We start from the raw sequence: 26,466 nt of genomic DNA, 5'->3' as shown, positions 1-26,466 counted from the left end.
CACATTGGCAGGAAGATGGAGCCACCATGGAGACCAGCTGCAGCGTAGGTGGCCACGTGGGTGGCCAGCCCTAAAAGACGTAGATTCCAGGGACTTTCTTGGTGGTCCAGTGGTTAAGAATCCGTCTTGCAATGCAGGGGGCACGGGTTGGATCCCTGGTTGGGGAACTAAGATCTCACATGCCGAGGAGCAACTAAGCCCACGTGCAACAAAAATCCTAGGTGCTGCGACTAAGACCTGACGCAGCAAATAAATAAATACTGAAAAGAAAAAAAAGACTCAGATTCCAGCTGACATTCCCACCTCACCCTCAGGCAGCTTCTACAGCACCCAAGGCTGAGAATGGGAACAGGAATCAGAAGCTCAGCCAGGGAGTTTTGATGGTTGATGCAGTACTAGGTTCTCAAGCAAGGAAGTGGCCCAGAAAAAGCGGTAGTTTGGGCTCCCTTTCATCATTAGGAAATAACTTCGTTGTCAGCTGACTTCTTTTTGCCACTCAGTATTTGCTGTTCAGTCGCTCAGTCGTGTCTGACTCTTTGCAACCCCATGGACTGCAGCACACCAGGCCTCCCTGCCCATCACCAACTCCCAGAGTTTACTCAAACTCATGTCCATTGAGTCGGCGATGCCATCCAACCATCTCATCCTCTGTCGCTCCCTTCTCCTCTTGCCCTCAATCTTTCCCAGCATCAGGATCTTTTCCAATGAATCAGCTCTTCGCATTAGGTGGCCAAAATATTGGAGCTTTAGCTTCAGCCTTCCAATGAATATTCAGGGTTGATTTCCTTTAGGATTGCAGGTTTGATCTTACTGTCCAAGGGACTCTCAAGAGTCTTCTCCAGCACCACAGTCTGAAAGTATCAGTTCTTCGGTCCTCACCCTTCTTAATGGTCCAACTCTCACATCCATACATGTCTACTGGAAAAGCCATAACTTTGACTATATGGATCTTTGCAGGCAAAGTAATCTCTCTGCTTTTTAATATGCTGTCTAGGTTTGTCATAGCTTTTCTTCCAAGGAGCAAGCATCTTTTAATTTCATGGTTACAGTCCTCATCCACAGTGATTTTGAAGCCCAAGAAAACCAAATCTGTCACTGTGGTTTGACTCAATTTTCTCACCAAGGACGCAGGGCATGAACCTCAGTCACAACTTTAGGAGGCCAAAGATAATCAGGTATTACCTTGCTTGGAAATCCATACAATGTAAGCTAAAATGTAAAGAAGTTTTTATTATCCAGGCATTCTTTCTTTCTGCTGGTGTGGATTTTTTTTTTTTTTTTTTCTTTGCGAGAGGGGCGGAGAGGCTGTGTGGATTTTTGAAAGCTGATTGGCTATGAGAATACAAAAATTGCTTCCTTTTGCATTGTGTAAGGTTCACATGAAGAGACCACTTACTTCTCAGGTCTGATGCCTGCCTTGTGATACACGCACATTATTTTATTAGCCACCGTTTCTCACCCAGGTTCCCTGAAGGACTGCAGGAAATCGCTGAACGGCTCTTGCGGTGGTATACTCTAGTATACCATACAGTGTGATGATCAGAATCAACAAACAGAAAGGGCAATGAAAGTGAAAAAAGTCGCTCAGTCGTGTCCGATTCTTTGCGACTCCACGGACTGTAGTCCATGGAATTCTCCAGGCCAGAACACTGGAGTGGGTAGCTGTTCCCTTCTCCAGGGGACCTTCCCAACGCAGGGATTGAACCCAGGTCTCCCGCATTGCAGGAGGAAACCAGTGAACTGTTCTTGTGGCGTATACTCTAGTCACCCATAAATTGAAAATACCATACAGCATGATGATCAGAATCAACAACAGAAGGGCTAATAAGGCACACCAAATAATCACTGGTGACCTCAGCAATTTTATTAACAAATTTATTTCCCTAATTGGGTAACGTATCTCAGTGCTTGACTTGAGTGCATTGTAATAGGTTTCTACACTGCAGGAGAAGGAATTAATTAGAACCATTTGCTCTCGGTTCTGCATTTACACTGTCCACCCATCTTGTAAACATTGAACCTGGTTTCCTGGGTCCTCCAGGGCCTCTCTTCTAACTCCCCCACCCTACCCACCCCACCCCCAATAAATAAATAGAAAGCAAAGAGTGTAAGTTCACATCTTCCTCCTGCGAGGTCCACCCCCATCGGAAGCTGCACTTCATGGTCAGGATCTGGCAGAATCATCACTTCCCATAGAACCTGCCCTTCCATGGGCAAAAATGGGGAGGCTGGAGTCTCCGTTTGCCAGTGCTGTGTCTGGAATTTTCCTTGTCCATTTGGAACCTGGGGTCAGAGCTGGTGAGATGGAAGCTCTGTCTCACGTCTCCCTGCCCCACCTACCGCTTTGAGGAAGGTAAGAGACATTACTAGCCTCTGTCTGCCCCAGGAGCCAGCAGCCCATGCGAGCAGAAAAACCATAAACTCGGGAACACATTCTTCTAGGCTTCTTTAAGTAAGATTTTTTTTTTCCCTCACAGTTTGTGAAAGTGCAGCATGACAACAAGAAAGCGTCCTTCAGTGCAAGTGCTGCAGAATCTCGCTGTGACGCTGGCCCCTAACTCCTCTGCAGCTTTCCTTACTCCAGAAAAGCACCATTTCATACTCACATGCAGCCTGTAAGGGCCAGCATGAGCACAAGATGCCAGGGTACATGCATTACCTCCAGAGTTGGTGTCCTTAGCAGCTGTTAGTATAGCCTGTCATGTGGAGAGATGGCTTTTGAACATAGATATAATTATTACAGACCCATCTCAAGGGGGTCTAGACTACCAATAGGTCCCCTTGGAGGGCTCTTCTCCGGAAAAGTCCGGATGGGCCCAACAAGTCTCACTGTCCCTCATGAATACGTTGCAGGATCTGGATGAGGTTTTCCAGGCCAAAGATATAGCCTGGATCTGGTCCATCGTAGGTAGTGTGTTCATTCCAGGAGCCTTTGTATGTTGTGTGAGCAAAGTCGATCATCCGGACGTCGACTTTGATGACACTGCTGCCGTGGGGCGTCTGTGGAGTCTCCTGCCCATCGTAGATGATGAGAAGAGAGCTAGAGTAGAACCGGTATGAACTCTGGCTCCTAATGACCGAGAGGAGGGCCTGGAGCTGGTGCTGGATGGGCTCCAGCAGCTCCATCCGGAAGCGGGTCCCATCGTGCAGGAACTGGTAAAGCGCTTGCCTGAAGCCCTCCACCGAGAGCTTTCTTCCGTAGTACTTGTCTTTGCAGAGAAAGTGCTTCTTATCGGTTTGATAAACCTTACATTAAAAAGAAGATAGAAAATGTTAAGAATTGCAAACTTAAAAAAAATAGAAATCACATGTGCTACAGAGGCAGCATCTGAAGAAAACTTAATACAGAAACACATTTCTAGAGATGCCGAGCAGGAATGGCTGCAGTGACTGGCAAGACAATCTTTCACCAAGACCAGTGTTAATTTTACACTTAAAAATGTTTTCTGTGCAAGGCGTTAATAGAAATCCAAGGTCCAAAGATCCTTCATCCTACAGAGGTGACCCTCTGCCCATGAGGAAAAGGTTTGGATCTCCTTCCTTGTGCATTTCCAATGTCAACCGCCAAGTCATGATTTAAGTCCTGGCTTCTGGCCCTCTTCAAACATTAGCAAACCCAAGCCAGAAAGCTTTAGTGGGAATCTGAAATCACAGCCAATGGCCTTGGGAAGCCAAGTAAATTAAAATTTCCCCCAACAAAGTTTATGAAGTCCTTTCTCTGCAGAGTCTGAGGAAGCTGTAATGGCTCCAGGGGTGGAGCAGGGTGAATTGTTTGAAGATGGAAAGACAGGCTAGATCAGGTGTGCCTGGAGTTTTCAGGCGGCGGGTGATGTTGAGGGGAGCCTGGATGGAGCAGGCTCTGCGGCTGGTGGCGCCTCTCCTTGGCACCAGCTCCTCCCCAGTCCCCTGTCACGTCTTGGCCACCAGAACGAAGCAGATGGAGGAGAGACGCTGATGGGGGGAACAGTGGCAGCCGCTCCCATTTCATTCAGATGGCAGAGGCTGAATGGAGGCCAGCGGCTGGCACAGCCAGAGGGTGGACTTGGCACCCCTCCGCCTGGTACACCTGGGAAGGGCTGCCTGTACCTGGCCATGGCAGTTTCTCAGGTCTTCCCTGACTTCAGATTACATGGCATCTTTACAGAAAACACGAGTGGAAAAAAAAAAATCAGAAAGATACGACAGACTTGGTGTTGCCTTTGGAGGGCTGCTAAATTGGCCCGTCCTAAACACAAGATAGGCCTCACTTTCCAAATAAATCAGATCAATTTCAGAAGGTTTGAGGTCCAGAAAGAAATTCCATTTACACCACAGCGCATCACACTCCATCCTCTCGAGAACTACATTCCAAGCTTTCCTAGGGACATCTGTGCCTCAAATTTATAGATTCGACTTCCAGTTTCAAGGGGTGGCAGTTTCAATTAAGGAAAGCGATAGTGTTTACCATCAAATCCGGGTCTGGTTTTGCTTTGAGTAGATAGATTCTAAGAGGGAACCAGTAGAGAAAGTTTATTTCCTCCTGTTCTCCTGCAGCCCCAGCCACAAGCCACAAGAGACCAGCAAAAATGAAGCGTGGACTCTGGGCAATAAGAAGTCAGCCATTCCTTTGCTGAGCTTTGCTGCTTACGACTTTACCATTGCTAACCAGAACAGGTAATAATAAGCAGTAGAAAAGGCAGAGTAAGAAGAGAGAATGGCTGATATGGACTTGAAAAGCTGACTGCCTCCCAACATCTGAGGAGGAGAGGGTTCAGCCTCATCATTCAAGAGAATGAGGACCCCACGGAGCACACGGGGAAGCATTCCCTCAGTTCTCTCCCAGCCCTGCTCACACACTGGCATCAAAGGTCTGCGCTCAACATGGGCAGGACTCACGTGGCCAGGGCAGAAAGTTCCAGCAACCAGAGACCCTGAGATGAGTTTAAAACTGGTGGTTTTTTTAAATTTTTTAAAATTAAATATGTAAAAATTTTAAAAATTAAAAATTTTTTATTTAAAAATTTATTGATCTACAATGTTGTGCTGACTTCTTCCGTTTAGCTAAGCGATTCAGTTATATATATAGATTCTTTTTCCTATTCCTTTCCATTGTGGTTTATCACCGGATATTGAATATAGTTCCCTGTGCTCTACAATAGGTCCTTGCTGCTTATCATTCTATATATAACACTTTGCATCTGCCAATCCCAATCCTTTCTTTTCCCACCCCTCCCCACCTTGGGAATCACAAGTCTGTTCTCTGTGTGAGTCCATTTCTGTTTCCTAAACGTTCATTTGTGTCGTATTTTAGATTCCACATATAAGTGATATTACATAATATTTGTCTTTCTCTTTCTGACTTACTTTGCCTAGTATGATAACCTCTAGGTCCACCCATACATCTGCAAGTGGCATTATTTCACTCTTTTTTATGGCAGAGAAGTATTGCATTGGGGTCACACAGAGTCGGACACGACTGAAGTGACTTAGCAGCAGCAGCAGTATTGCATTGTGGAGAAGGCGATGGCACCCCACTCCAGTACTGTTGCCTGGAAAATCCCATGGACCGAGGAGCCTGGAAGTCTGCAGTCCATGGGGTAGCTGAGGGTCGGACACAACTGAGCGACTTCACTTTCACTTTTCACTTTCATACACAGGAGAAGGACATGGCAACCCACTCCAGTGTTCTTGCCTGGAGAATCCCAGGGACGGGGGAGCCTGGTGGGCTGCTGTCTATGGGGTCGCACAGAGTCGGACACGACTGAAGCGACTTAGCAGCAGCAGCAGCAGTATTGCGTTGTATGTATGTTCCACATCTTCTTTATCCATTTATCTGTCAGTGGACATTTAGGTTGCTTTCATATTCTGGCTGTTGTAAATAGTGCTGCTATGAACACAGCGATGCATACATCTTTTCGAATTACAGTTTTGTCTGGGTGCATCCCCAGGAGTGGGATTGCTGGATCATATGGCAGCTCTATTTTTAGTTTTTGAGGAACCTCTGTACCATTTTCCATCGTGGTTACTCCAATTTACATTCCTCCCCAAATGGTGAGATTTTGACACCACTGTCCTGAAAGGTGCTCTTAAAAAAAAACCCAGCATGTCCTGGATCAGGATATGTGTTTCCTTGGGGAAAGGGGTGCTTGGCCACTGCCTCTGTTGCTCCCACAAAGTGAAGGCAACGGTGTCTGGTTGGGGGACACCCTTGCCTCCAGCGGACCTCCCGGGATGCCCAGTCCCGCGGTTGCCCCACCCCCACCTACCTGCATGCCACAGATGCGCATGCCCAGATGGGCCGAGGTGCTCTGCGCACACTTCCTCATGTGGCGGGCCTTCTTCTCCTCCGAGGCATCGTCCCCGTGCTGCCGGGTCCCCATCTTCAGGTCTAAGATGCAGGGATGCTTGTACTGTGACACGACGTTTTCCAGCAACAGGAACCCTGGTCGCGCAGCATTAAGGAAGGCTTCCTGGGACACAGAGGCCACTTTCCCGCAGGAGGTGGTCAGCGGGCCTCTGAAGCCAGCTGGAGACCCCCCCACCCGCTGAACCCTAGCCCTTCAACCCTGTTTCTTTCACTACAGACCAGCCTGTTGTCTCTATGAAGAATTCAAGGCATTGACTTTGCAGGCTGCTCTCATAAGTCCATTTTTTTTAGGGAGAGTTTATTAGGATGTGAGCTTCTGTTCCTTTCCCTTTTTGCTCTGAGGTTGAAATTTAAATGCAGGCATGAAATCCCTGGCAGGCCATGCCCAATTTACATTTTATGGCAGAAAATATGAAGGCTAAAACCTCCAGTCACTGAATGGGCCAGTACCTTTTGGGAGAAGTGTCTTGATATTAGCTTCAGAGATGAGTTGCAGGAATATTAATTTCAGCCGAATAATTATCCTGCAAAAAGCTTCTTAGGGATGCAGATTGCTGATGTCTTAGTAAGTACCTCAAAACCAGGCACCAGTTTGTGGGAAGGAGCCTAGTGGTGACAAAGGGGGCCTTCCAAGCCTGAATATGCTCCCTGAGTGTGTGGCAAGCAGAGGGGGACAGGGGAGTACCTCTCCTAAGGGTCCACTCCGCAGGTCCCTCCCTAAGAGAGGGGCCATGCTACATTCTCACCCATCAGCTCCGTGATGGCTGTGGGGAGGATTGGGAGCGTAAAAAGGAGGTTGAGGTATGGGAACCCACCCACTCACTGAGTCCCCCTGGCCCTGCTTCAGTGCAGCAATCATGTTTCCTAACTGCCCACAGAGACCCCAGCCCTGCCCATCCTCACCGCCCAGGTGGCAGAGACATGACCAGTGACCCAACAGAGGCACTCAGTTCACCCCCCACCCCACCCCCCATCTGCCTTCCCCAGCCTCTGACTTCTCTTTGCTTTCCTGGTGGCTCAGGAGGTCAAGAATCTGCCTGCAATGCAGGAGACACAGGAGATGCAGGTTTGATCCCTGGGTCAGGAAGATACTCCGGAGGAGGATATACTCGTGCCTGAAAAATCCCCTGGACGGCGGAGTCTGGTGGGCTTAGAACCCAAAGGGTCATGAAGAGCCGGTCACGACTGAGCAACCGAGCACAGCACAGCTCTCCTCCAGGGGCCAACTTGGAGGGCTGTGCGTCCCACTCTCCCTGACATCCCTGTCTCTCCCCGGCCCTGCCTCAGCACGGTTGTCTCGGTCACCCCCCCTTGCCCCTGCCTCCCCCACAGCAGCGTGCATGGTGGGCGGGCGGGCGGGCGGGGATACGGTGCCGCTTGTTCTCCGGGTACTCGGCACACAGGCGACTCAGGTGGGCCTGGTGGCAGTGGAGACCCCATGGGTTAAAGCTTCCCTTCTCCGTCAGGTTCCCATTCGCGTCTTCCACCAGCGAGGGGACTTGGGCCTTGAGGTGGAGCTCGGACCTCAGGAGCGCCGTGGCCGGGCTGTGGGCGAGGGGAGCACATGGCAGTCAGGACCTCGGTGGCTGGCAGGGGCCGTGGACTGCCCCTGACTACCCTCCAGGATGCCCCCCAGGACCTTGGTGCCTCCCTGTCCCGCTCAGGCCCCAGGCCCCAGGCCAGGCTAGGCTGCCGGCCTCGCTGGGTCTCTCTAAAGTCCAGAATAAGTCACACAGCATAGTGGGGGCAACCCTGCCTGGGATCAGAAGGCTGGGGGTTAGGCTGTTCCTGTGGCCTCATCGGGGGTGAGAACCACAGATCCACGGTCCACCCTCCTGCCCTCTACATTTCAGCTCCCCGGGTCTGTAGCAGGGAGATAATACACACCACTTCCTGACGCCAAGCCAGGAGGCTTAATTAGAATCTGCTGCGCTCCCTGGGGAAGGGAGGTACTTTCGTTGTATTAGCTCCCTTTTGTTTCCCATAAATGTTTAAAATTCCCCAGGGATGCCTTTCTTCTGAGAAAGGTCAGCTAACACCATCAGAGGTTTCAGAGACCTCTCCAAGGACCTCAGGTGCCCTGAGCCGCCTGCATCTCCAGGGCCCCACTGGCCCCTCTCTCCTCACCTCGACTCGACCGCTAAGGAAAAGGATTTCCGAGAGGCATTAGCCACACTTTTTCCTTTATGTCAACTATTCTGGGGCTTCTGCTCTGCACATCTCCCCCCTCCAGACATACTCCATGGTCTCAGTGAAATAGATATTTAATTAAACAAATACACATTGAATGCCTTCTCTGTACAGGACTCGGCACGCTCACCCACTTTCGAGAAGAAACGCATTGAAATCCTCCCTCTGGAAGTGGCACCAAAGAAAATGCATTCCTTTCTTTGGTCACAGGAGTTCTGCTAGACAGAGCCCTCGTCTGAATTTGTCATTTTCTCGACTCTGGCCCCAAAGGGGAGCCGTTGGCCTTGGCACAGGCGTGAACGGTGCTGGTCCCCGCTAGGGACGCGCAGCCTGGCTTCCGGCATCCTGCCACGTGGCCTCACCTCTCCTTGAGCGAGTGTGCCCGCTGGGGGTGCTGCCACTGGGTGAGGGGGAGGGCGCTACCGCCAGTGGTCTGCTGGAGGGTCTGCCATATGGCCACCGCTGCCGACTCCGTGGAGACCGTGAAGGGCCCCCGGTTCTCAGTCAGGGGGTTGGCAACCAGGCTGAGACGGCCGCGGCTGTCCTTCTGGAGGTGCACGGTGATGGTGCCTGCAGAGGGGGAGGGGTGGACATGGTGCGATGTCCTTTCGAACCACAGTTTAATGGCAGGGGTCAACCTGCCCCCTTCCCCAGCTCCTCTCTCTAGAAAGCGCTCTGGGGACTGGCCTGACACAGATCCTACTCTGGAACGAGCCAGAGCCCATGGAGCCTGCCAGAAATGGCCTTGGGCTGATGCTTGCACAGCCCCTGCTTCATGGCCTCTCCCTGCCCCTTCACGCTTGAAACAGGGCAGCTGCGTGCATTTATTTCATCCTCACATTCCTGCTCCTTTGGGCACAGCCCACATCACCCAGGCACCCCGTGGCACCCCATTCGGGTCCAGCCTTGGGGCATCTGAGCTGGTCCTCTGCAGAGAAGAGCCCCACCTGTGAGTGGCAGTGAGGGAAGTTGGTGGGGGGGGCGCATCTCTTTCTGTCTCCTTCATCACCCTTGCCTTCTCCTCCATGTAATCATGATCTGAGCAGCTTCTTCCAGGAAGCCTTCCTCTAACAGCCTCCTGCCGCCCGGGCTGCCCCTTCACCATCCTTCCCGTATCCTTGGCTTTCACACTGAGACACGTGATACACACCCCATGAGGATTATGGACAGAATGTGGTTCTTTGGTAGAAAATAGAAGGAAAGTAAGATTTTTCCAACGGTACCTTCTAACCATCCGTGTTTGTGTTTGTTTATTTTGGCCATGTCACAAGGCTTGTGGGACCTCAGCCCCCCAACCAAGGATTGAACCTGCAGTTCTAACTACTGGACTGCCAGGGAACTCCCTAACCCCTGGTGTTTGTAATCCAAGCGTGACCTCCTCCTCTGGACGCTGGCTGTGACAGCAAAGGACATGCGGACCCCCCAGGAACCCGTGCACTAGCCGGGCTTCTCCTCTGGGACGTTGGCCAGGCCAGGTCCTAGGCTCTGGCTGCACATTCACGGCTCTGTGGTCATCCCCCATGGACTTCTTGCTCTGATGGCAGGGTCCACGCCTCCCTCCGTGGGGCCTGGCATCCAGTGGGTGCCCAGCCTTGCCAGAGTCCCGGTGAAGCCGGAAGGTACACTTGATCACAGCCCAGGAGACTGCCACACGAGTGCTTTTATGAAAACTGGCTCTCTGTAAAGTCCTTGATGCCCCCTCTCCCTGCAGCTGGTGCAGTGACGACTCCTCTTGGCTCTCTCACCTAACACCCCGCTCTCCATCTCTCTCCACCCTGCTTTGTGCCCGAGGGGCTGACTCTAGCGTGTACCTGTGGCTTCCTCGCCTGCCAGTTGGGCCAGTGAGGGTCACCGGTGATAGACAGGGGAGAGGAGGAGAAAGGCTGGGGGCTGCATCCCCCGGCTCCCCTCCCTGCTGCCCCATGGCTCTGCGCTGTTTCGCTGCGGCCCCCTTCTCGCCAGGTCAGCTCCACCATGCCCTCACTTGGCCTTTCCGGCCCAGGGGTGGCTGTAGCTTTCCCGTCCCGCTGGTCCCTGGCTGCCTCACCATCCCTAGCTGTTTCCTCTCACCTCTTTTTTGTTGGCCACGTGACATGAGGGATCTTATTTCCCCAGCCAGGAGCTGAACCTGCGCCCCTTGCAGTGGAAGCACACTCTTAACAACTGGGCCATCAGCAAAGTGCCCCCAGTTGCTCCCTTCATCCTGTGTGCAGTTCTGCCGATAGACCCTTAAAGAATACTCTTTATTTAACCCTCTGGCACGTACCACTCATTTTCTGCTGGGACCCTGGCGGGTGGGAGAGTGCCTGCGATCGCATCCTCCCAGGCGTTTATTACCTCCCCCAGGCACTGGGTCACCTTCCCGGCCTCTAAGTGGTCATTTCTGCTGAGCCAGCCGCCGGGGCGGCTGCTTTCCCCACGCGAGGTCCTGCCGGGCCCTCCTGGGCTGCTCAGCGCAGACACTCCTTTGCAGGGCTGCCCTGTCATTCGCTCTTCAGGCCCATCTACGCCTAGCTCAGCGGTCTCCCCGGGCCAGGCCTGTCATCTCGGGTTCTCAGAGCCCTGATTCTGCGGCCTGACGGTGACCTTCGTTTCCCTCCAGTTCCTTAAAAATTCTGCTCTTCCTTAGCTCATCCCAGACCCTAGTATCCCGTGGAGCAATCGTGATGCTAACGGTCACAGCGCCCTTGAGCGCAGCATGCTGTCCTTCACCTGGACGGCCGCCTGCCTCTCTAGATGGAGCCCACCCGTGCTGTTCTTGCTGGTGAGAGCAGGGGGCTGGTGGCGGCTGGAGACACAGCACAGGAGTGATAACCGCTGCCTGCTCTTTTACACCTACTGTGTGCCAGCATTATGTGAGTTTTGTTTACTGCTAAGTTAGTGTCTACCGCTAAGCCTGCAAGGCATTGACTGTGGTCCCCGAGGCTCAGAGAGATTGAATAACTTGCCCCAGGTCACACGGTCGGTAAGGGTGACGGCTGTGCCAGCCGTGACTGTGGGAGAAGGAACAGGCTGCCGCACGAAGCCCAGGATCTCTCGGGAGAGTCGGGGTTGTCACGCTGTGTTTCCCCGAGTGTGGCTGATGAGGACATTCCTGCTGTGTCCCCAGTCACATGTGGCTGGTCATTCTGTTCCACGGGAGCAAACAGCGAGGCCACGGAGCCACCACCTCATGAGAGGCGATCAGTGTCAAGAAGCCCAGGACATGGTGCTTCGTTTCCAGCCTTGACCTTGCGGTGCTCATCCCGGGAAGGAGCCCCCCCCAGCCCAGGCCCCAGAGCCCACTCTCCAGGTGCCAGGAGAGGGGGAGCCCCACGGCCTCTGTGCTGGTTCTTGGGGAGCTTGGAGCCTCCTGCTCGCTCGGAGAGGCAAGAGGGTGTGCCAGCCAAAGGCAAGACCCTTTTGGATCTCACAAAGTTCAAGTTACCGTCCGGTGGCCCCCCGGCCTTTCCCATTTGTGAGGCTAAGGTGACGGGCCTGCCAGAAATCAAGTTCCTGGGGAGCCCTGGGCCCAGGGGGCCTCCCTGGAGGGACAAGAAATGTGACCTTCACCTGCTTCTCCAGGCTCCAGCTCTGGTCTGATCTCATCTGGTCTGAGTGTCAAAATAGATGGAGGTGAGCAGAGGAGCAAATAACACCTAACCAGTAAAATTCAAAAGTTATTTCTATTTGTTGTGTCGTCAGCGCCACCCAGCCAGACTCCTGTCTCTGCCTTCTCGCTGCATCTCCCTGCACGCCTCTGCATGGCTCCGTGTCTCTCTCTTCCTTCCCTCTCTCAGCTCAGCCCAGCCCTTCCCTCTGAAACCTGGAACCATTGCACAGAGTGTTGTACTAGTCGCTCAGTCGTGTCCAACTCTGTGCGACCCCATGGGCTGTAGCCCGCCAGGCTCCTCTGTCCATGGGATTTCCCAGGCCAGAATACTGGAGTGGGTTGCCATACCCTTCTCCAGGGGGTCTTTCCAACCCAGGGATTGAACCCAGGTCTGCTGCACTGCAGGCGGATTCTTTACCATTTGAGCCACCAGGGGAGCCCCATAGCTCACAGCGACCTTGCAGTCTCAAGTTGCCTGTCCTTGACAAGAGCAGCCACTCAGTGGGATTCAGACTCCCTGAGGTTTGGATTGTTTCTTTGTCAAGAGCCTTGTTGGCCCCAGCCTGGCCTTCAGCTCGCCTTGGCTATCTCAGACGCCCACGGGCTCCCAATACACTGCTGCCCCTGCCCAGCCAGGCGGGTGGGAGACCCCAGCCCCATCTGCTTACTCACCAGCCCCCCAAGCACCTCGACTGTGTCAGCTGGGCAGACGGGAGCGCTCCCTGACACACCCAGAGCATCTCAGCAATTCCGATTTGGCCGAGCAGCTTCCGTGAATATTCTGTCATGTATTTATTTTTAAGCTCATGAGGACATTAATTCGCCGACGTCTGTAATATGAACCTGGCTCATCCATTATCCAGCTGGACCTAGGAGCGTGTCCTCGCTCGCCCGAAGCCGAGGGGAGGAGGGACAGTTTCAAGATGCTCTCATGCCATGCTCTCATGCCCAAGGAGTCCAGGCGCTCTCCGGGTCCAGGGAGGCTGCCCCGGGGAACGCAGTGCCTGCCCAGCACCCCAAAGCCATCAGCGTGTAGGCGTGAGACGGAAGAGGGTGGGCTCCGGGGCATGCGGCGGCCACATCAGCAACGGCCCCTCTTTCCGGGCTGGTCCCATCAGGATGGAAAGGGAGACCCCTGCAGCGGCCTTGTGGGCACTTGACTCACTAGCTAAGTGACCCTGGGCAAGTCACTTCCCCTCCCTTGCTGGGCTGAATGGCTCCAAGCACTGGCGTCTGGGGAGTCGTCTCTGCAGGGATGGTCGTTGGAGGAGCGGGGCTGGGGGCCGAGAGGCCACACTTGGGAGCCAGACTTGAATCCTGGCTCCATTCTACTGGCTGTGTGGCCTGAGGCAAGTTGGGTGACCTTTCTGGGCCTGTTTCTTCCCCCATGAAGTGGGGACAACAGGAGTGTCTTTCTTAGAGTGTTGTCAGGGTTAAACAAGTCAATCACAGAAACAACTTCTAGGGTGTTCGGCACTGACGCTAAAGGTTGATCAATAGGACTTTTCTTGATTTTTTTTGGGGGGGAGCTGCATTGAGCCATATTTGGGATCTTAGTCCCCAACTAGGGGTCGAATCTGTGCCCCCTTGCGTGGAGGTGCGGCGTCCTAACCACTGGACTGCCAGGGAAGACTTGGCATTACTTTTCTTAACCGGGAAGGAAGAAGCCTGCACAGCCCAAGGCCCTTCAAGGAGGGACCCTTTCCCATCCCCAGACCCGACCTTCTTCCCTCCTGCCCCAGGGGTCTGAGGGCACGCAGGCCTCACTTCTGGGCCTTTTTCTAGTGTCTCCTCACATGTGTGTTTCCTCGGGTGGCGCCTGCACCCTGGCACCGGACAGCCCGTGGTATGGCAGATGAGGGGATCAGCGTTCCTCATCGTCCAAGCCTTGTGTTTGGGTGTCAGGCCATCCCGTGGGCTCCACCTCACCCTCACCCACAGCCGGGCTGCATGGTCTCCCCTGATGGACATCCTGGGCCTCCCTGCTCTGGCCTCTCCTGACTTGTTTGCAATCATAGTCTCCAAGTGAGGACTCAAATTAATCTACGGAGTTAATGGGGCTCCAAGGCGGGGTGGGGGGTGGGTACCAGGATGGGCCCAAGCTGAGAGGGAAGCAAGGCAGAGGAGTAGTCTGGACAGCTGACCAGTGCCCGAGGCTCCCCAGGGCAGGGGAGACGGTGCAGGCAGAAGGGGAGCAGGGAGGGCCCTGGGGTGTGGTTCTGAGACCATCAGCTCTTCCACTTCCACGGTCTGCCTGGGGTGGCCCTGGGAGCCAGTCTCAGCTCCAGTGCTGCGTGGGACCAGCGGGGAATGCTGCGGGCAGGAGGGCCCCCCTCCAGAGATCCGGCCGCCCCTCTGCTGGCTTGAGTTCACTTGTGAAGGAACAGCTGTTAACTCCAGCAGATGTTCTGACAAGGTGGGTGGTGACCCACAGCTGATGGGCAGCACCGGTCAGTGTGCACCAGCCGCCACCCCATCTCTCGTGTGTCTTGTGTCAGACTCTTGAGGGGTCCTGGCTGCCCACGACTGAAGCAGTGCCCAGGGCTCACGGCCTTGGGCCCCTCTCAGTGGGTCTGAATCTGGACGCTGAATACAGATTCTGGGCTCTGACCCAGGGATTACGATTCACAGGTCAGGAATGGGGCTTGGGAGCCTGCATTTACACATGCACACACACACACATATCCACATACATACATCAGTGATTCTGGTAAACTTGTTTGACCCCAGATCGTTCTTATGGGAAACACCAATGTATTAGGTTGCCCAAAATATTCGTAAAATGATATGGAAAAACCAGAATGACTTTTTTGGCAAACCAATAGACGGATCCCGTCCTTCCCAGTTTTCTCCATCTTTGAAATGCAGGTGTTTTTAAGTGACTTGTCTGAATGTTATCATCGCTTTCACTACAGATATTTGCACAACGAGGGCAGAAGCTTAAGGTCACAGGTCTAAAATCCTTTAAAGGAGGTCTCCTCTCTGAGCATTCCTCACTTTATGGGGCTGGCGGCTGGCAGAGTCATGTCCTGAGCCCTGAAAGCCACTTTTACCAAAGGCTGGGGGTGGATACAACAGCCTGCCTCATGGATGCCAGCAGCCGCCCAGAGTGCACGCCCCCCGCCACCGGAGGCCGGCAAACAGCAGCCCTCCCCACGCAGCCTTCTCTCCCCAGACCTTGTGCTCAGATCTGGAACACATGCTGGGGGAGCAGCCTGCACGCCGGCTTTGCCCCTGGATGACAGTGGGAATTCTGGCTTCCCAAACACACTGTGAACCGGCTCCTCCATAACCTGTCCCAGACCCAAGGCTCCCGCCATCCGCCTGGGTCACACAAGGAAGGTCTCCACCCATCCTGTGTCTACCAACCACGGTTGCAGGACCCGGGCACGGCGCACCTAAGGCACAGAGCAGAGTGCCCCAAGGTGGGGTGGGGCTGGGGGTCACCTTATCCCGTTCTCAATCCCTCGAAGACTGGTGGCTTGAGCTAATTTACAGGGGATGCCAAATGGCATTACACTCCAGGCCTGGGGGCTGGAAGAGTTCAGAGTACCTGGGGCGGTGAAGGCCAGCGCCTGTGCAGAGGGGCAGGTCTCCATGGCAACCCTTCAACACACCACGGTGCTTGAGGAGGTGGTGGGGGCGTGCGGAGAGGCCAGCCCCTTGGGGGCTGCCTGGACACTCACCTTTGTACTGCGGGGTGAAGCGCTTCATGGCCAGTGGCAGGGACTCATAGAACCTCTGTTCCTGGGAGATGAGGGGCTTGCACACCGTGTGCTCATCATACCTCATCACGCTCAGGTGCCCCCCGACCTGGTGCAGGAAGGGCTCCAGCGGCACGCCGGGGGCGTCCACGCTGTCCTGCACCACCATGCTCCAGCGTGGGAGGGCGGGGTGGCTCCCTGCAGTCCACAAGAGGCTTCGGGGTCTGGGACTGAGGTCGCAGCTTCCGGACAGAAGGTGGGCTGTTAGTAGTCCTCAACTTTCCTTTCTCAGCCTTGGCTAGAGCACAAGAGTCTTCCTGGGTGAGGGCTCTCGGCAGTGGGGGTCCCTGGAAAACAGAGGAGAAAGGGAAGGGATGTGAGGGAGACCGTTTGGAGGGGACGAGGGCACCTGAAGTTCCCAGCCACCCCCCAGGTGTTAGATAAGACCGTAAACAGGCATTGATTTCTTCTGGAATCGTCTGTTACAAGCAACTAATAACAGTTTCCGCCTCGGGGGAGCAGGGCTGAGAGGGAGACTTCACTAAATACTATTTACAAGCGCCTTTTGAGTTTAAATATTAAAACATTCAAAAAACAAACAAAAAATCCAAAAGACGGTCCCTAAGATTACAAGCTTGAAGAGTGTAGCGAGCATGTCTGAACTGCTCACGTCCCATGGCTGGTCTTCCCCTTTGGAAATTTTGGTCCCAGCCCCAATGAGAAGAGAGTCCCTGCTGGTGGGGACTCACCATCCTGCAGGGGCTGGAGGGGTGCAGGAATGTTTCATTTTGATATAGCATATACATAAGCTGGGCACCATTTGGGCCCCACAACATCATTGCTGTGTGACCCAGGGAAGTTACTAAACCTCTCTGGGCCTCAGTTTCCCCATCTATAGAACAAGATAACAATGATACCCACTTCACAGAGTTAGGGGCAGAATTGAGGTATAAAGGCTATGAAAATGTTAGCCCAGTGCCTGGAGCTAAGTGCTTGATAAATGTGATCCATCACGATTATTTCTAGCATTATTGCCCTGGGGATCAGATTTTCTTACCAGTCCTGAGAGGGCCAGCTTTATCACGGATGCTTGCAAATGAGGAAAGTGAAGCCTGCAACGGCTTGCTGGGGCCCACCTCAGGCCAGGAACAGAGGCAGAAGCTAGGCAGGGGCTCCTGATTGGGTCTCCCACCGTCCGCTTGCCCTTCACCCTTTGTGAGGTCTGGCTTGCCAGACCTTAGGCAAACGCTGGAAACTCTGGCTGGAAACTTGGCCCCTAAAGACATCCTGACTTTGGGACTTTGCTGGTGGTCTAGCGGTTAGGACTCTGAGCTTGCAGTGCAAGGGGCCCCGGGTTCGACCCCTGGTCAGGGAACTAGATCCCACATGCCGCAACGGAGTTCACGTGCTGGAACTGAAGACCCCAGCACAGCCAAATAAATATGTTTTTAAAATATAAAGATGTCCTGACTTTGTCTCAGGAGAGAGCCAAGGAGACACTGCCAGGGGAGGCTCTTGTGGCCGCATTCGTCATGTTCGAGAGGACAGTCCTGCGGTGGTGCCGTCACCATGGAGTTATTAATACTCTCGTCTGCTGGACTCCCGGCTGAGGATGCAACCAGGTCGTGCAGTGCTGGGCATGATCAACTCTCTAACTGACCTTCAGTCCAGACCATGGGCATGGCTGGCTGCCTCCACACGCAGCAGTGCCTGTCACTTTGTCCAGGCCCCCAGCTCACAGAAGTCCCACCATCCACTTGGATCTCCAGCGCCAGGAGGCATTGAAAGCCTCAGCCTGGCCCGTTCACGGCCCTCCACCCCGTTTCCCTTCCGAGGGGAGCTCTGTGGCCTGCCGAGCAGTAACCAATTCAGGGGTGTCTTCTGCCTGTTCTGTGCAATTGCTATGCCGGATGCATGACTAAAGCGCGACTAGGGAGTCTGGGGGTGCTGGGCAAGGCCTTGGGTCTGTTGGGGAGGGCTTTCCCCAGCCCTGCTCTGAGAGCCCCCTGCCCACCACCACCCGAGGTGAGTCCTCCTTGGGATGTGCCCCAGGAGCTGAGAGAAGAAGTTGGGAGGCATGTAAATGTGAGGAGAATCAGGGATGGGTTGATACTTTCGGTCTGGTTATCAGATAAGACATTGCAGTTGCTTGGCAAACCTAATCCTCCCTGCAAACTCCTGCCGAGGCAGGAAGGAGGAAGGAAGAGAAAAACCAAGGCGGCCCGACGCCTCTTCTCTCACTGGGCTCACTTGGGTGCCAGCCTTTGCCAGCTGACCTGTCCCCAGGTCAGGGAGGCAGAGGCGCAGCTGGGAGGCAGAGGGACAGCCTGCTTGTGAAGTTCATTTATAGCCACTCCTGGAAGGAGCCAAGGCCCTGGCCTGCACAGTCTCCCTGGGGGTCAGCGCTGGCCAGACCCACACTCACCTCCTCAAGCCCAGCTCTGCCCGGGAACCCAGGTGGCGTCCCCAGCAGACCCTTGTGCAGCCACCCAGGGCGGCCCCTCACGCTTCTCTCCCCTCACCCGGTCTCCCAGAGGAGCCCTAAGGACATAGATGTTACCTTGCAGTGTGGTGTGGGAGGAGATGGTAACAATAAATGGGAACAATAATGGGAACAGTAAATGGTAAAAAACACAACACAGGCAATGTCCCGGGTGTTTACCTACATTCACCCATGTGAGCCTCACCGCTGCCTGATGAGGGAATTAGTGACATCAGCCTTTTATAGGTGAGGAAAATGAGGCACAGAGAGGTTCAGTAACTTGCCTGTGTGCACCCAGCTACTCAGGGGAGACCAGGGATTTGAACCCAGGCACACTAGCCCAGAGCACAATCACGGGTCGTCCTGCGGAAATGCCGGGGGCTGCTGTTTTTCTACTTCGAGAGTCAGGAAATAGAGCCCCAAGGAGGCTGGGACTTGGCCAAAGTCACTCACAAGTCACTGGCTGTGATGACACAGGCACTTGGGTTTTCTTGTCCCCAGGCCTGGTTTCTCCTATCCTGATACCCTTTGGCCAGCCCTCCCCCCACCTGCTACAGTGAGTGCGTGTCCCAGTGGTGGCTGGGGTCCACGTGTCTGCAGAAATCAGCACGAGGGGTCAGGTGAGGCCCCCTGGAGCTGGGCCTTGGTACTGGCCTGCATGGGGCTTTCAGCTGAGGGGGTGTCAGCTGGATCTGAGAGGCACTGTCCGTTCCCAGAGCCTCCCCATCCCGTCACCTGCCACCCGCACCGTCAGACGTTCTCAGGGGCCCTGGCCGAACCTCCTCAGGGAGCCAGGATCAGCCAGAAGTTCCTCCAAGATGGCCCCTACACAGCAACGCAAACCCTCCCGCCCCCAGGCTTGGCAGCAGCTTTTTTAAAACGCTGGACTTGAAGCTGGGGAAAACTGAGGCCCTTCCGCTTAAGGGTCACCTTAGGGTATGGCCTGGGGCAAGATTGAGGGTCCTCGGGCTCCTGATGCAGATTGTGGGAAAGGGGCGCAGGGAGGACGGACGGGCGCGGGGGTGGGAGATAGAGGGGCGCGGGGAGAGGCACGGAGGGGCGCACGGGGGGAGGACGGACGGACGGGGAGGGGACGGAGGGGCGCGCGTTGGGGGGTACGGAGGGACGCGCGGGGGAGGACGGAGGGCGCGCGGGGGGGACAGACGGGAGCACGAGGAGGACAGACGGGCGCGCAGGGGAGGACGAAGGGGCGAGCGGGGAGGACAGATGAGGGGCGCGCGGCGGTGGGGGACGGAGGGGCGCGCGGCGGGGGGAGGACGGAGGGGCGCGCAGGGGGGGACGGAGGGGCGCGCTGGGGGGTGGGGATAGACGGGCGCGCGGGATGGAGGGGCAGTGGCTTAGTCCCCTGGCTTCCTGCCTGAGCCGGGCAAGTGGGTTTGCTGCTGCTCAAGGAGCCGCTCTGTGGCTTCCCCCAAGCGCTGACGCTGACCTTGGATTCCCAAGGAGGCTGAAGTTCCCATCGGTCGCTGTGGGACCGAGCTAGAGAAGGCCTCCCTTTCCCCCATCCCTCCTGCCCAGTCCTAAATGAATAATTCAGGCTGACAGAGCTTTCTCAGCCGACCTGCCTTTCACCACTGGACAGGCACTTCAGTCAGTGGCCAGAGCCTCAGCCCTGAGCATTGCCTCTGGGCCCAGGAGTTCTGGGCAGGAGTGTTTGGTGCCTGGCTCTGCTCCAGGCCCCCCACCAGGTAGCTGAGACCCCTGGGGTGAACCAAGCCTTGGTTTACCGCCACTGCCACCGCCTTCGCAGGAGCTTCACAGCCCCCTTTGGAGAGCCCGTTTCCCCGGCATCCTCAGCGCTGGGGCTTTGTCACTGCATGGGCGGTGCCCAGGACCGACTCCTGTGGCTCGGCCTGGGTGCTGGGAGGGCGGGCGAGGCGCTCGCCGAGGCAGGACCTCACAGCCCCTCTGACACGCTGAGGGGCTCCCTTTAGTGCTTTGTGGGGACACACAGGGCCCTCTACCCAGCCCAGGCCTCCTCTTGCAGACCACAGCCCAGACCTCCGGCTCAGAGTCCGTCCTGAGTGCTCTCTGGGGAGGAAGTGGCTGAGGGAAGATGGAGGAGGGGAGAGGGAGGGCGAGGCACCCCAGCCTGCGGAGTTAGAGCCCCCGCCCCGGGAGGAACGGACAAACAGCCCCAGATCCCTGTGTCCTCCTGCCCCGTCGCTGGGTCATGTCCTGAATGAAATGACTCCAGGAGGACTCAAGGGGCGAATTTCTCTAGTGGGGCCCAGCCATGGAGCTGGGTGTCAAAGGAGGCCCTGGACCAGCTGGTTCACTGCAGGGGTCTGAGTGACGGCCACCCTGGTCTGAAAGGAGGGTCACGGACAGCAGGGCCTGCCGGTGTATTTGGCTCCCTGGGTGGGGACAGATGACAGCAGCGGTGAAGCCAGGAGCAGGGACAGAGGCCACCCATCGAGCTGAGGTGGAAGAGGGCATCGTGGCTCAGGGCTCGTCACCACAGGCCAGCACATGTTAGTTCCTCTTCCTGGGAGACTTCGTTGTGTATCTGACTTTCCCTCGAGGCTTCCCAGGTGGCGCCAGTGATAAAGAACCCGCCTGCCAAGGCAGGAGACAGGAGTTTGATACCTGAGTTGGGAAGATCCCCTGGAGGAGGGCATGGCAGTCCCCTCCAGGATTCTTGCCTGGAGAATCTCATGGACAGAGGAGCCTGGCGGGCTACAGTCCACGGGGTCGCAAAGAGTCAGACACAGCTGAAGAGACTGAGCACGCACACACGCACGCAACCTCTCCCCACAGGCTAAACTGGAGTTCATTAAAAATTTCAGAAGGAACACCTCGTTTAGAACTTGTCTCTCCCTTTTTAGGGAAGATGGCAGGTGAAACCACAAACTAAACTTGTAAGGGTTCAACGTGGACTAAATGAGTCACGAACTCTATCTTATCAGAGGCTGTCAGCTCCTTGTATCTGGAAACTAGTTGGTTGACTGTGGTTATTGTCAAAACTGTTCACAAATATTCTGTTTGTTTTTTTTTTCCCCTGCAGGAACGTGGTATGACTGCACTTCCCTTGTCCTCTGAAGGTACGTCGGCCAAAACATGATGTGCTTTGGCTAACATCACGTGGAATGGAGTGACGGATGCCACTTCCGGGAGGAGCATTTAGAGCAAGCAGTGCCCCGCATACTCTTTGCCTGGCCAGGATGATTTGGGAAGCACAGTCACTTCCTCAGTGACGGTCATGACAGAGAAAGCAATCCAGGTTATATTAGGCACTGAGGTTTGGGGGTGTTTTTGTCACACAGCACAACCTAGTCCGTCCTGACTAACTCACCAGCTGACAGCCAGATACCCAGTATGGAGCAGCCCCAGGCTTGAATACACCCTCTGTGTTGTAGCCCCTCCTGTGAGGCATGCACGGCGGGCCACTGGCCTTACAACGTCCCCCTCTGTTTCTCAGAATAATTTTCAGATGGAGACAAGTGGAAGGGCTTTCTCAGGGTCCAGAGAGTGAGCACCAGTGCTGAAACTCAGCCACAGTGACTCTGTCTCCTTCCAAAGCTGATGCCACTCTGCCCTACCGTGGGGTCCCCTTCTAAGAGGGTGGGGCACTCTGGGTGCCTCTGAGAGTCCTGAGACCTGAGTGGGGCCCAGGCTCCTATCTGAGACCCTCTCTGTGCTGTGAGCCTCAGCTGCCCACATCAGCCGCAGGAGCCCACTGGGAGCTCACACTTGGCAGGGCGGTGGGGGTGCCATCCCTGGGGGCAGGGTTCCACGAGGAGCCGGGCAGTGTGGATTCACGGTGCCACGGGTGGAAGACTCCCTTCCGTGGGCCACTCAAGCCCTGACCCAAAGCCACACCAGCAGCACCAGCAGCATTATCTGCAGACTAGAAAAGCAATATCCACAGCTTGCGATCATTTCTCAAATGTATCTAAATGCTTCGGTGTTTACCAAAATACAAATTCATTTAAAGGCATTATTAAGTTCCTAGTAGTTTTTATCATCATCTATTTTCTCAATCAACAGATACTAAAAGTCTAATGAATATCGCAGAGGGACTCCTAGGGAACAAATTAGGTTGAAAAATGAGTCCTAGTTAGAAAGGTTAGAAGAGATATTGCTGAGGGACCGGGGCAGGGGTATGAGATGGGGGAGATGGAGGCTGGGCCTGGGGGAGCTTGAGGAAGGCCTATTTCAGGGTGCGTGTGTGCAGGGAGCACAGTGAGGAAGGGAAGGACAGGCAGGGAGATGGGACCAGAGGGAGGGCTGAGTGGGGAGGCAGAGGTGGGTACTGCTGGGGTCCAGGCAGAGGAGGTCTTACCCCTCCATCAGTCTAGGCAGGAGGGGGTTGCCTGAGAACACCGAGGTATGAACGCTTTCTGGACTGTGTCTCAGTAGATCGAAGGGGGAGAGGTGCGCTCTGGGGAGGAGATAATTAAGAAACAGCTTGCAGCAAAAGAAGACTGCAAAATAAAATGCGTCGGGCAGCAGACTCAGAAGCAGCATGGTTTATGGCCTGCCCTCTCGCCTCTGAAGCTCTAAGGTACATTTCGCAGGCCACTCAGAGCCAGAGGTTTGGTACAAGTACCACTCAATGTCTCTGTGATGCCCAAGGGAGCATTTTTTAATCTATTAGAGATGAGAGGACCCGAAAACCATTTAAAACCACTTAGGTTGGAATGGGCAGGAGCATTTTGGAGTTGCTCACATGGCAGAGTGCTGTGTATCATCTGAGACCATCTAGGCTTGGAAGGCACAAGATTATTTTCTGGGGAGAAAAAAAAAATCAAGTTTTTAAATCCATCCTAGAAATGACTCAAGGGCTGTGGGACGGCGAGCCCCACGGTCCGCACGGTCCCAGTCCAGTGGGATCAATACTGAATGCTGGGGACGTCACACATCACCTTCTCAGTTGTGGCTGAAAGATGTGGCTTTGGAGAGCATCTATTTCCCGGGGAAGGCTTGATTTCCAGAGTCACAGAGCAATACTTCATCTTCCTGACTTATTTCTGAGCTGATGTTATCCTTTGAGGGAAGATATTCTTCCCCGTCTCCTTTTCTCTTAACATTTAAAATCTCCCAACGTTCCTCCAGCTTGAGGACCTAATGCGATTTTAATACAGCTATTATTAGTTTAGAAGCCCTTCAGCCCCTGACAAATGTCCGTAGCAGCAGCGACGATGTTCTGATCTTGCTGTCAGGGCGGGAGACGCATGGGGCAAAGATGACTCAAGAGCCCAGCGCTCCTGGAAGGGCTGCTGGGGCCAGCGAGGATGGGGTGGGGTGGGGTGGGGTGGGGTAGGGCAGGGAGGGCTTCTGTCTTCCCAACCCCAATGGAGCCGGACCTCATGATAGCACCTTGGGACCTCGGCCCCGCCATCCCCCGGGCACGCTGGGCACCTCGCCTACCGCCCCTCCCAGGCAGGCTTGTCTCCTGGAAACTGCTGCCCCTGGAAGCTTGGATACTGGAGAAGCTTGATGGGACCTTGGACCCTCCTCCCAGGGTCTGGATATCACTAGACGTCCAGACCACATTTTCCAGCCTCTGACACCCTTCCCCACACCTTTCTCTAAGTCACATGACCAGCCACCCGCCGAGCCAGAGATAGACTGTCTTGTCGGTGGTTACTGTGGAATCTTTAGGACTCTAACAAGAGATACGTTTTTGAAGGTCAAAACACAACAGTGAGGGGTGGAACAAGCCTACGTGTGTGCGCACGCAGTTACCGTCCTTCGGGCCGTGGAGCTGAGCTGGGCAAGTGTGAAGCGTGAGGCTTTGCCCAGCAGAGGGCAGCAGCAGACGGGCCGGAACCACCTAGAGAGGAAGCACTTGGACCGGCACCACCTTGGCCCAGCGACTAGGGGCCCTTCTCCAACGGCCCTGACTTTGCTCGGCCTGTCCTCAGAGAGCTGGGACAGCAGCTGAAGGGCCGGTGAGGAGCACTGCTGAGGATCCGGGAGCCAGGCTCAACTCACAGGGGAAGGACCTCAAAACCAGAGACGGGGGCCGGCCGAGGAGGTGGCTGAGCAGAGTGGAAGCGTCTTCAGCATCTACACCCCATTGGCTCCTTCCCCCGGGATGGGCGGACCCCATGCCCCCTTCATCTGCCATCCGGGCCGGCCTCCCCAACCTGCTGCCTGAACAAGCTGGTGCTTGATTCTCATAAAGTTGACTCCTCTTCCCCAGTGGCTGCTGATGAACGAGACAGCAACCACACGGGAAGGACGTCTTAGGCGCTGTGCTTGGAGCTGGAGGACGCAGGAGCAGGCTGTCGACCACGAGGGGGTGGGGGGCCTCAGCCTGGCCTGCTGCCCCCAGGGTGTCCTGGGGCAGAGCACTGGGAGGACCCCTGGGAGCCGCAGCCCTGTTGCAGAAGAGGGGTTTCTCAGATCCCTGATAAGAAGCTGACTTTGTAGGGGCACGAGGGGGCGAGGGTGCCTGGACGCCACGCAGTGGGGCCCGGAGCCCTGGGTCTGCCTAGACTCCTGACCCCTTCCCCTCCAGGCCTCAGTCTCCCTCTCTGGAATAAGCTGCTGAGCCAGCCCAGTTCTCACCCTCCTGTGGGGCAGCTGGCCATTCAGTTCAGCTGGTCACTGTCGGGGGCGGGGTGGGAAATGGGGGTGGGGAGGGTGAGGGTTGGCTGAGATGCTACCAGACTGAAAGCGGGGGTCCTCCCCCCGCCCCATTGGATCCTCGTCTAAACAAAGCATTGAACACCATTTAGGAACAACTGGGGAAATTGGAACGTGGCCTGGACGTAGCCATCCTTGGGGAGCCAATAATATCGTCAGTGGGGTAAAGCACTGGGGTTACATAAGGACCTGAACTGAGGTGCTTTGAGGGGAAATGCTGTGACGTCCATAGGTTACTTCAAAATACCTTAGCCTTAGAGAATACAATGAAGCAAATGCGGCAAAACTCAGACACACTGTGTAAATCCAGCCACAGAATATGCAAATGTTCATTGTGTCATTCCTTCTATTTTTTTCTTGTAAGCTTAAAGTTTTTCATAGTAAAAAGGCTAAAAAAATAAACCAGCAGCTCTTAAAAACCGTAGAAGCCTGACTCTTGCCTGGTGGGATCCAAATCTCCTGGGAGGGACCCACCCTGGATGTTTTCAAGGCCCCCAGAGAGCCTGAGGACGGTGGCAGGCTCAGGTTCAAGTCTCAAGTTCCCTGGGGGTGGCCCCAGGAGAGCCCATGGGAAAGGGGACCCTAAAGACTGCCCCTGCCCAGGGCAGGGGGTGCCCTGGCGGTGACACACCTCCGTGGCCGTGTCCACGCCCGCCCCCGCTCCACCGAGGTGCCCGCGCCCCGGCCCCGGCCCCGGCCCCGGCCCCGAAGGTGCTGATGTCATCCGGTCCCGGGGCCCCTCCCGGCTGCTGGAACGAGATGTGCCGTTCCCGGGGCCCTTGCTGCCCAAAGCTCCTGGGACAGCTGCCCAGAGTGAAGGGTTAAACCCAGCAAGGGCTCCAGCCCCTGAACCTGCCCTCACAGCGTCCCTGAAGCCCAGCCCTGCCACCTTCACGCAGGAGCCCAGATTCCAGAACAACATAGGAGGGGGCCGGAGGGGGTGACTCCTAGGGGAGGGGAGGGCAAACGGAGAGGAGCCAGGGACAGAATTTCTATGCTGCTGAGCTGTGCCAACAGCCCCCATGCCCCCAACACAGACGCACACGGACACACTGGGGCCCCTCTAGTCGGAGGGTCCACCCCTGAGTCCCACAGCGTGAACAGGCCTCGCCCTGGCCCTGGCACCATCGGGGCCCTCCCTGCCCACGCTTATTCCCCATGACAGCACTTACCGGAGCTGCACCCCGGGCGGGGCCACGGGGCTGTGCGGGAGACAGGGGTCCAGCGGAGAGCGGTCTTCCCAGTCAGTGACCGCCGGCTGGCGTGTTGGGCAAAGGCCCTTCCCAGTGCCCCAGTGTGGAGAAGTCAGCGTCCATAATAGCACTGGCAGAGCAGGCTGCCCAGACTCAGGTCAGCCCGCAGGGCTGGACTGCAGAGGCCCGGGGCGGGGGGGTCACCTGACCCTCTGGGAGGGCCAGCAGGGGCTGGCTGGCGTGGGCAGCTGTCAGCTGGTGTCGGGCTGCCCTGGGGCAGGGCCAGAGGGCCTGGGAGGGAGAGGGAGGAAGGGGAGGAAGGGAGGAGGGGTCTGGAGGGA

General features: G+C 55.4%; 1 protein-coding gene across 2 annotated transcripts; it reads right to left on the bottom strand.

Moving 5' to 3' along the window:
* Positions 1–1,822: 1,822 nt before the first annotated feature.
* IP6K3 (inositol hexakisphosphate kinase 3) lies at positions 1,823–26,454 on the bottom strand. Of its 2 annotated transcripts, XM_005891407.3 has the most exons (6): positions 26,105–26,454; positions 15,815–16,179; positions 8,899–9,106; positions 7,716–7,891; positions 6,246–6,421; positions 1,823–3,246 (listed from the first exon to the last, which is right to left on the bottom strand). In XM_005891407.3, the coding sequence occupies exons 2-6, from the start codon at positions 15,999–16,001 to the stop codon at positions 2,827–2,829; spliced, it is 1,167 nt and encodes a 388-aa protein (XP_005891469.2). In that variant the 5' UTR covers positions 16,002–16,179; positions 26,105–26,454; the 3' UTR covers positions 1,823–2,826. The 2 variants fall into 2 exon arrangements, with proteins under 2 accessions (XP_005891469.2, XP_070216821.1); XM_070360720.1 differs by lacking the exons at positions 8,899–9,106; positions 15,815–16,179; positions 26,105–26,454 and adding an exon at positions 8,667–8,888.
* Positions 26,455–26,466: the final 12 nt, after the last annotated feature.

The sequence above is a fragment of the Bos mutus genome, chromosome 23 (assembly GCF_027580195.1).
Source record: "Bos mutus isolate GX-2022 chromosome 23, NWIPB_WYAK_1.1, whole genome shotgun sequence".
NCBI classification, from domain to species: Eukaryota; Metazoa; Chordata; class Mammalia; order Artiodactyla; family Bovidae; genus Bos; species Bos mutus.
Note: the sequence above shows the minus strand (reverse complement) of the source record. Positions and strands in the feature narration are given on the sequence as shown.

Bases quoted from the DNA above. Each gene is read 5' to 3' on its own strand.
- IP6K3 (XM_005891407.3), bottom strand. From the start codon at position 16,001: ATGGTGGTGCAGGACAGCGTGGACGCCCCCGGCGTGCCGCTGGAGCCC. The intron at 9,107-15,814 runs GTGAGTGTCCAG...CCCCCTCTGCAG, and splicing joins CTTCACCCCGCAGTACAAAG to GCACCATCACCGTGCACCTC. The intron at 3,247-6,245 runs GTAGGTGGGGGT...TTTTAATGTAAG, and splicing joins TGCGCATCTGTGGCATGCAG to GTTTATCAAACCGATAAGAA.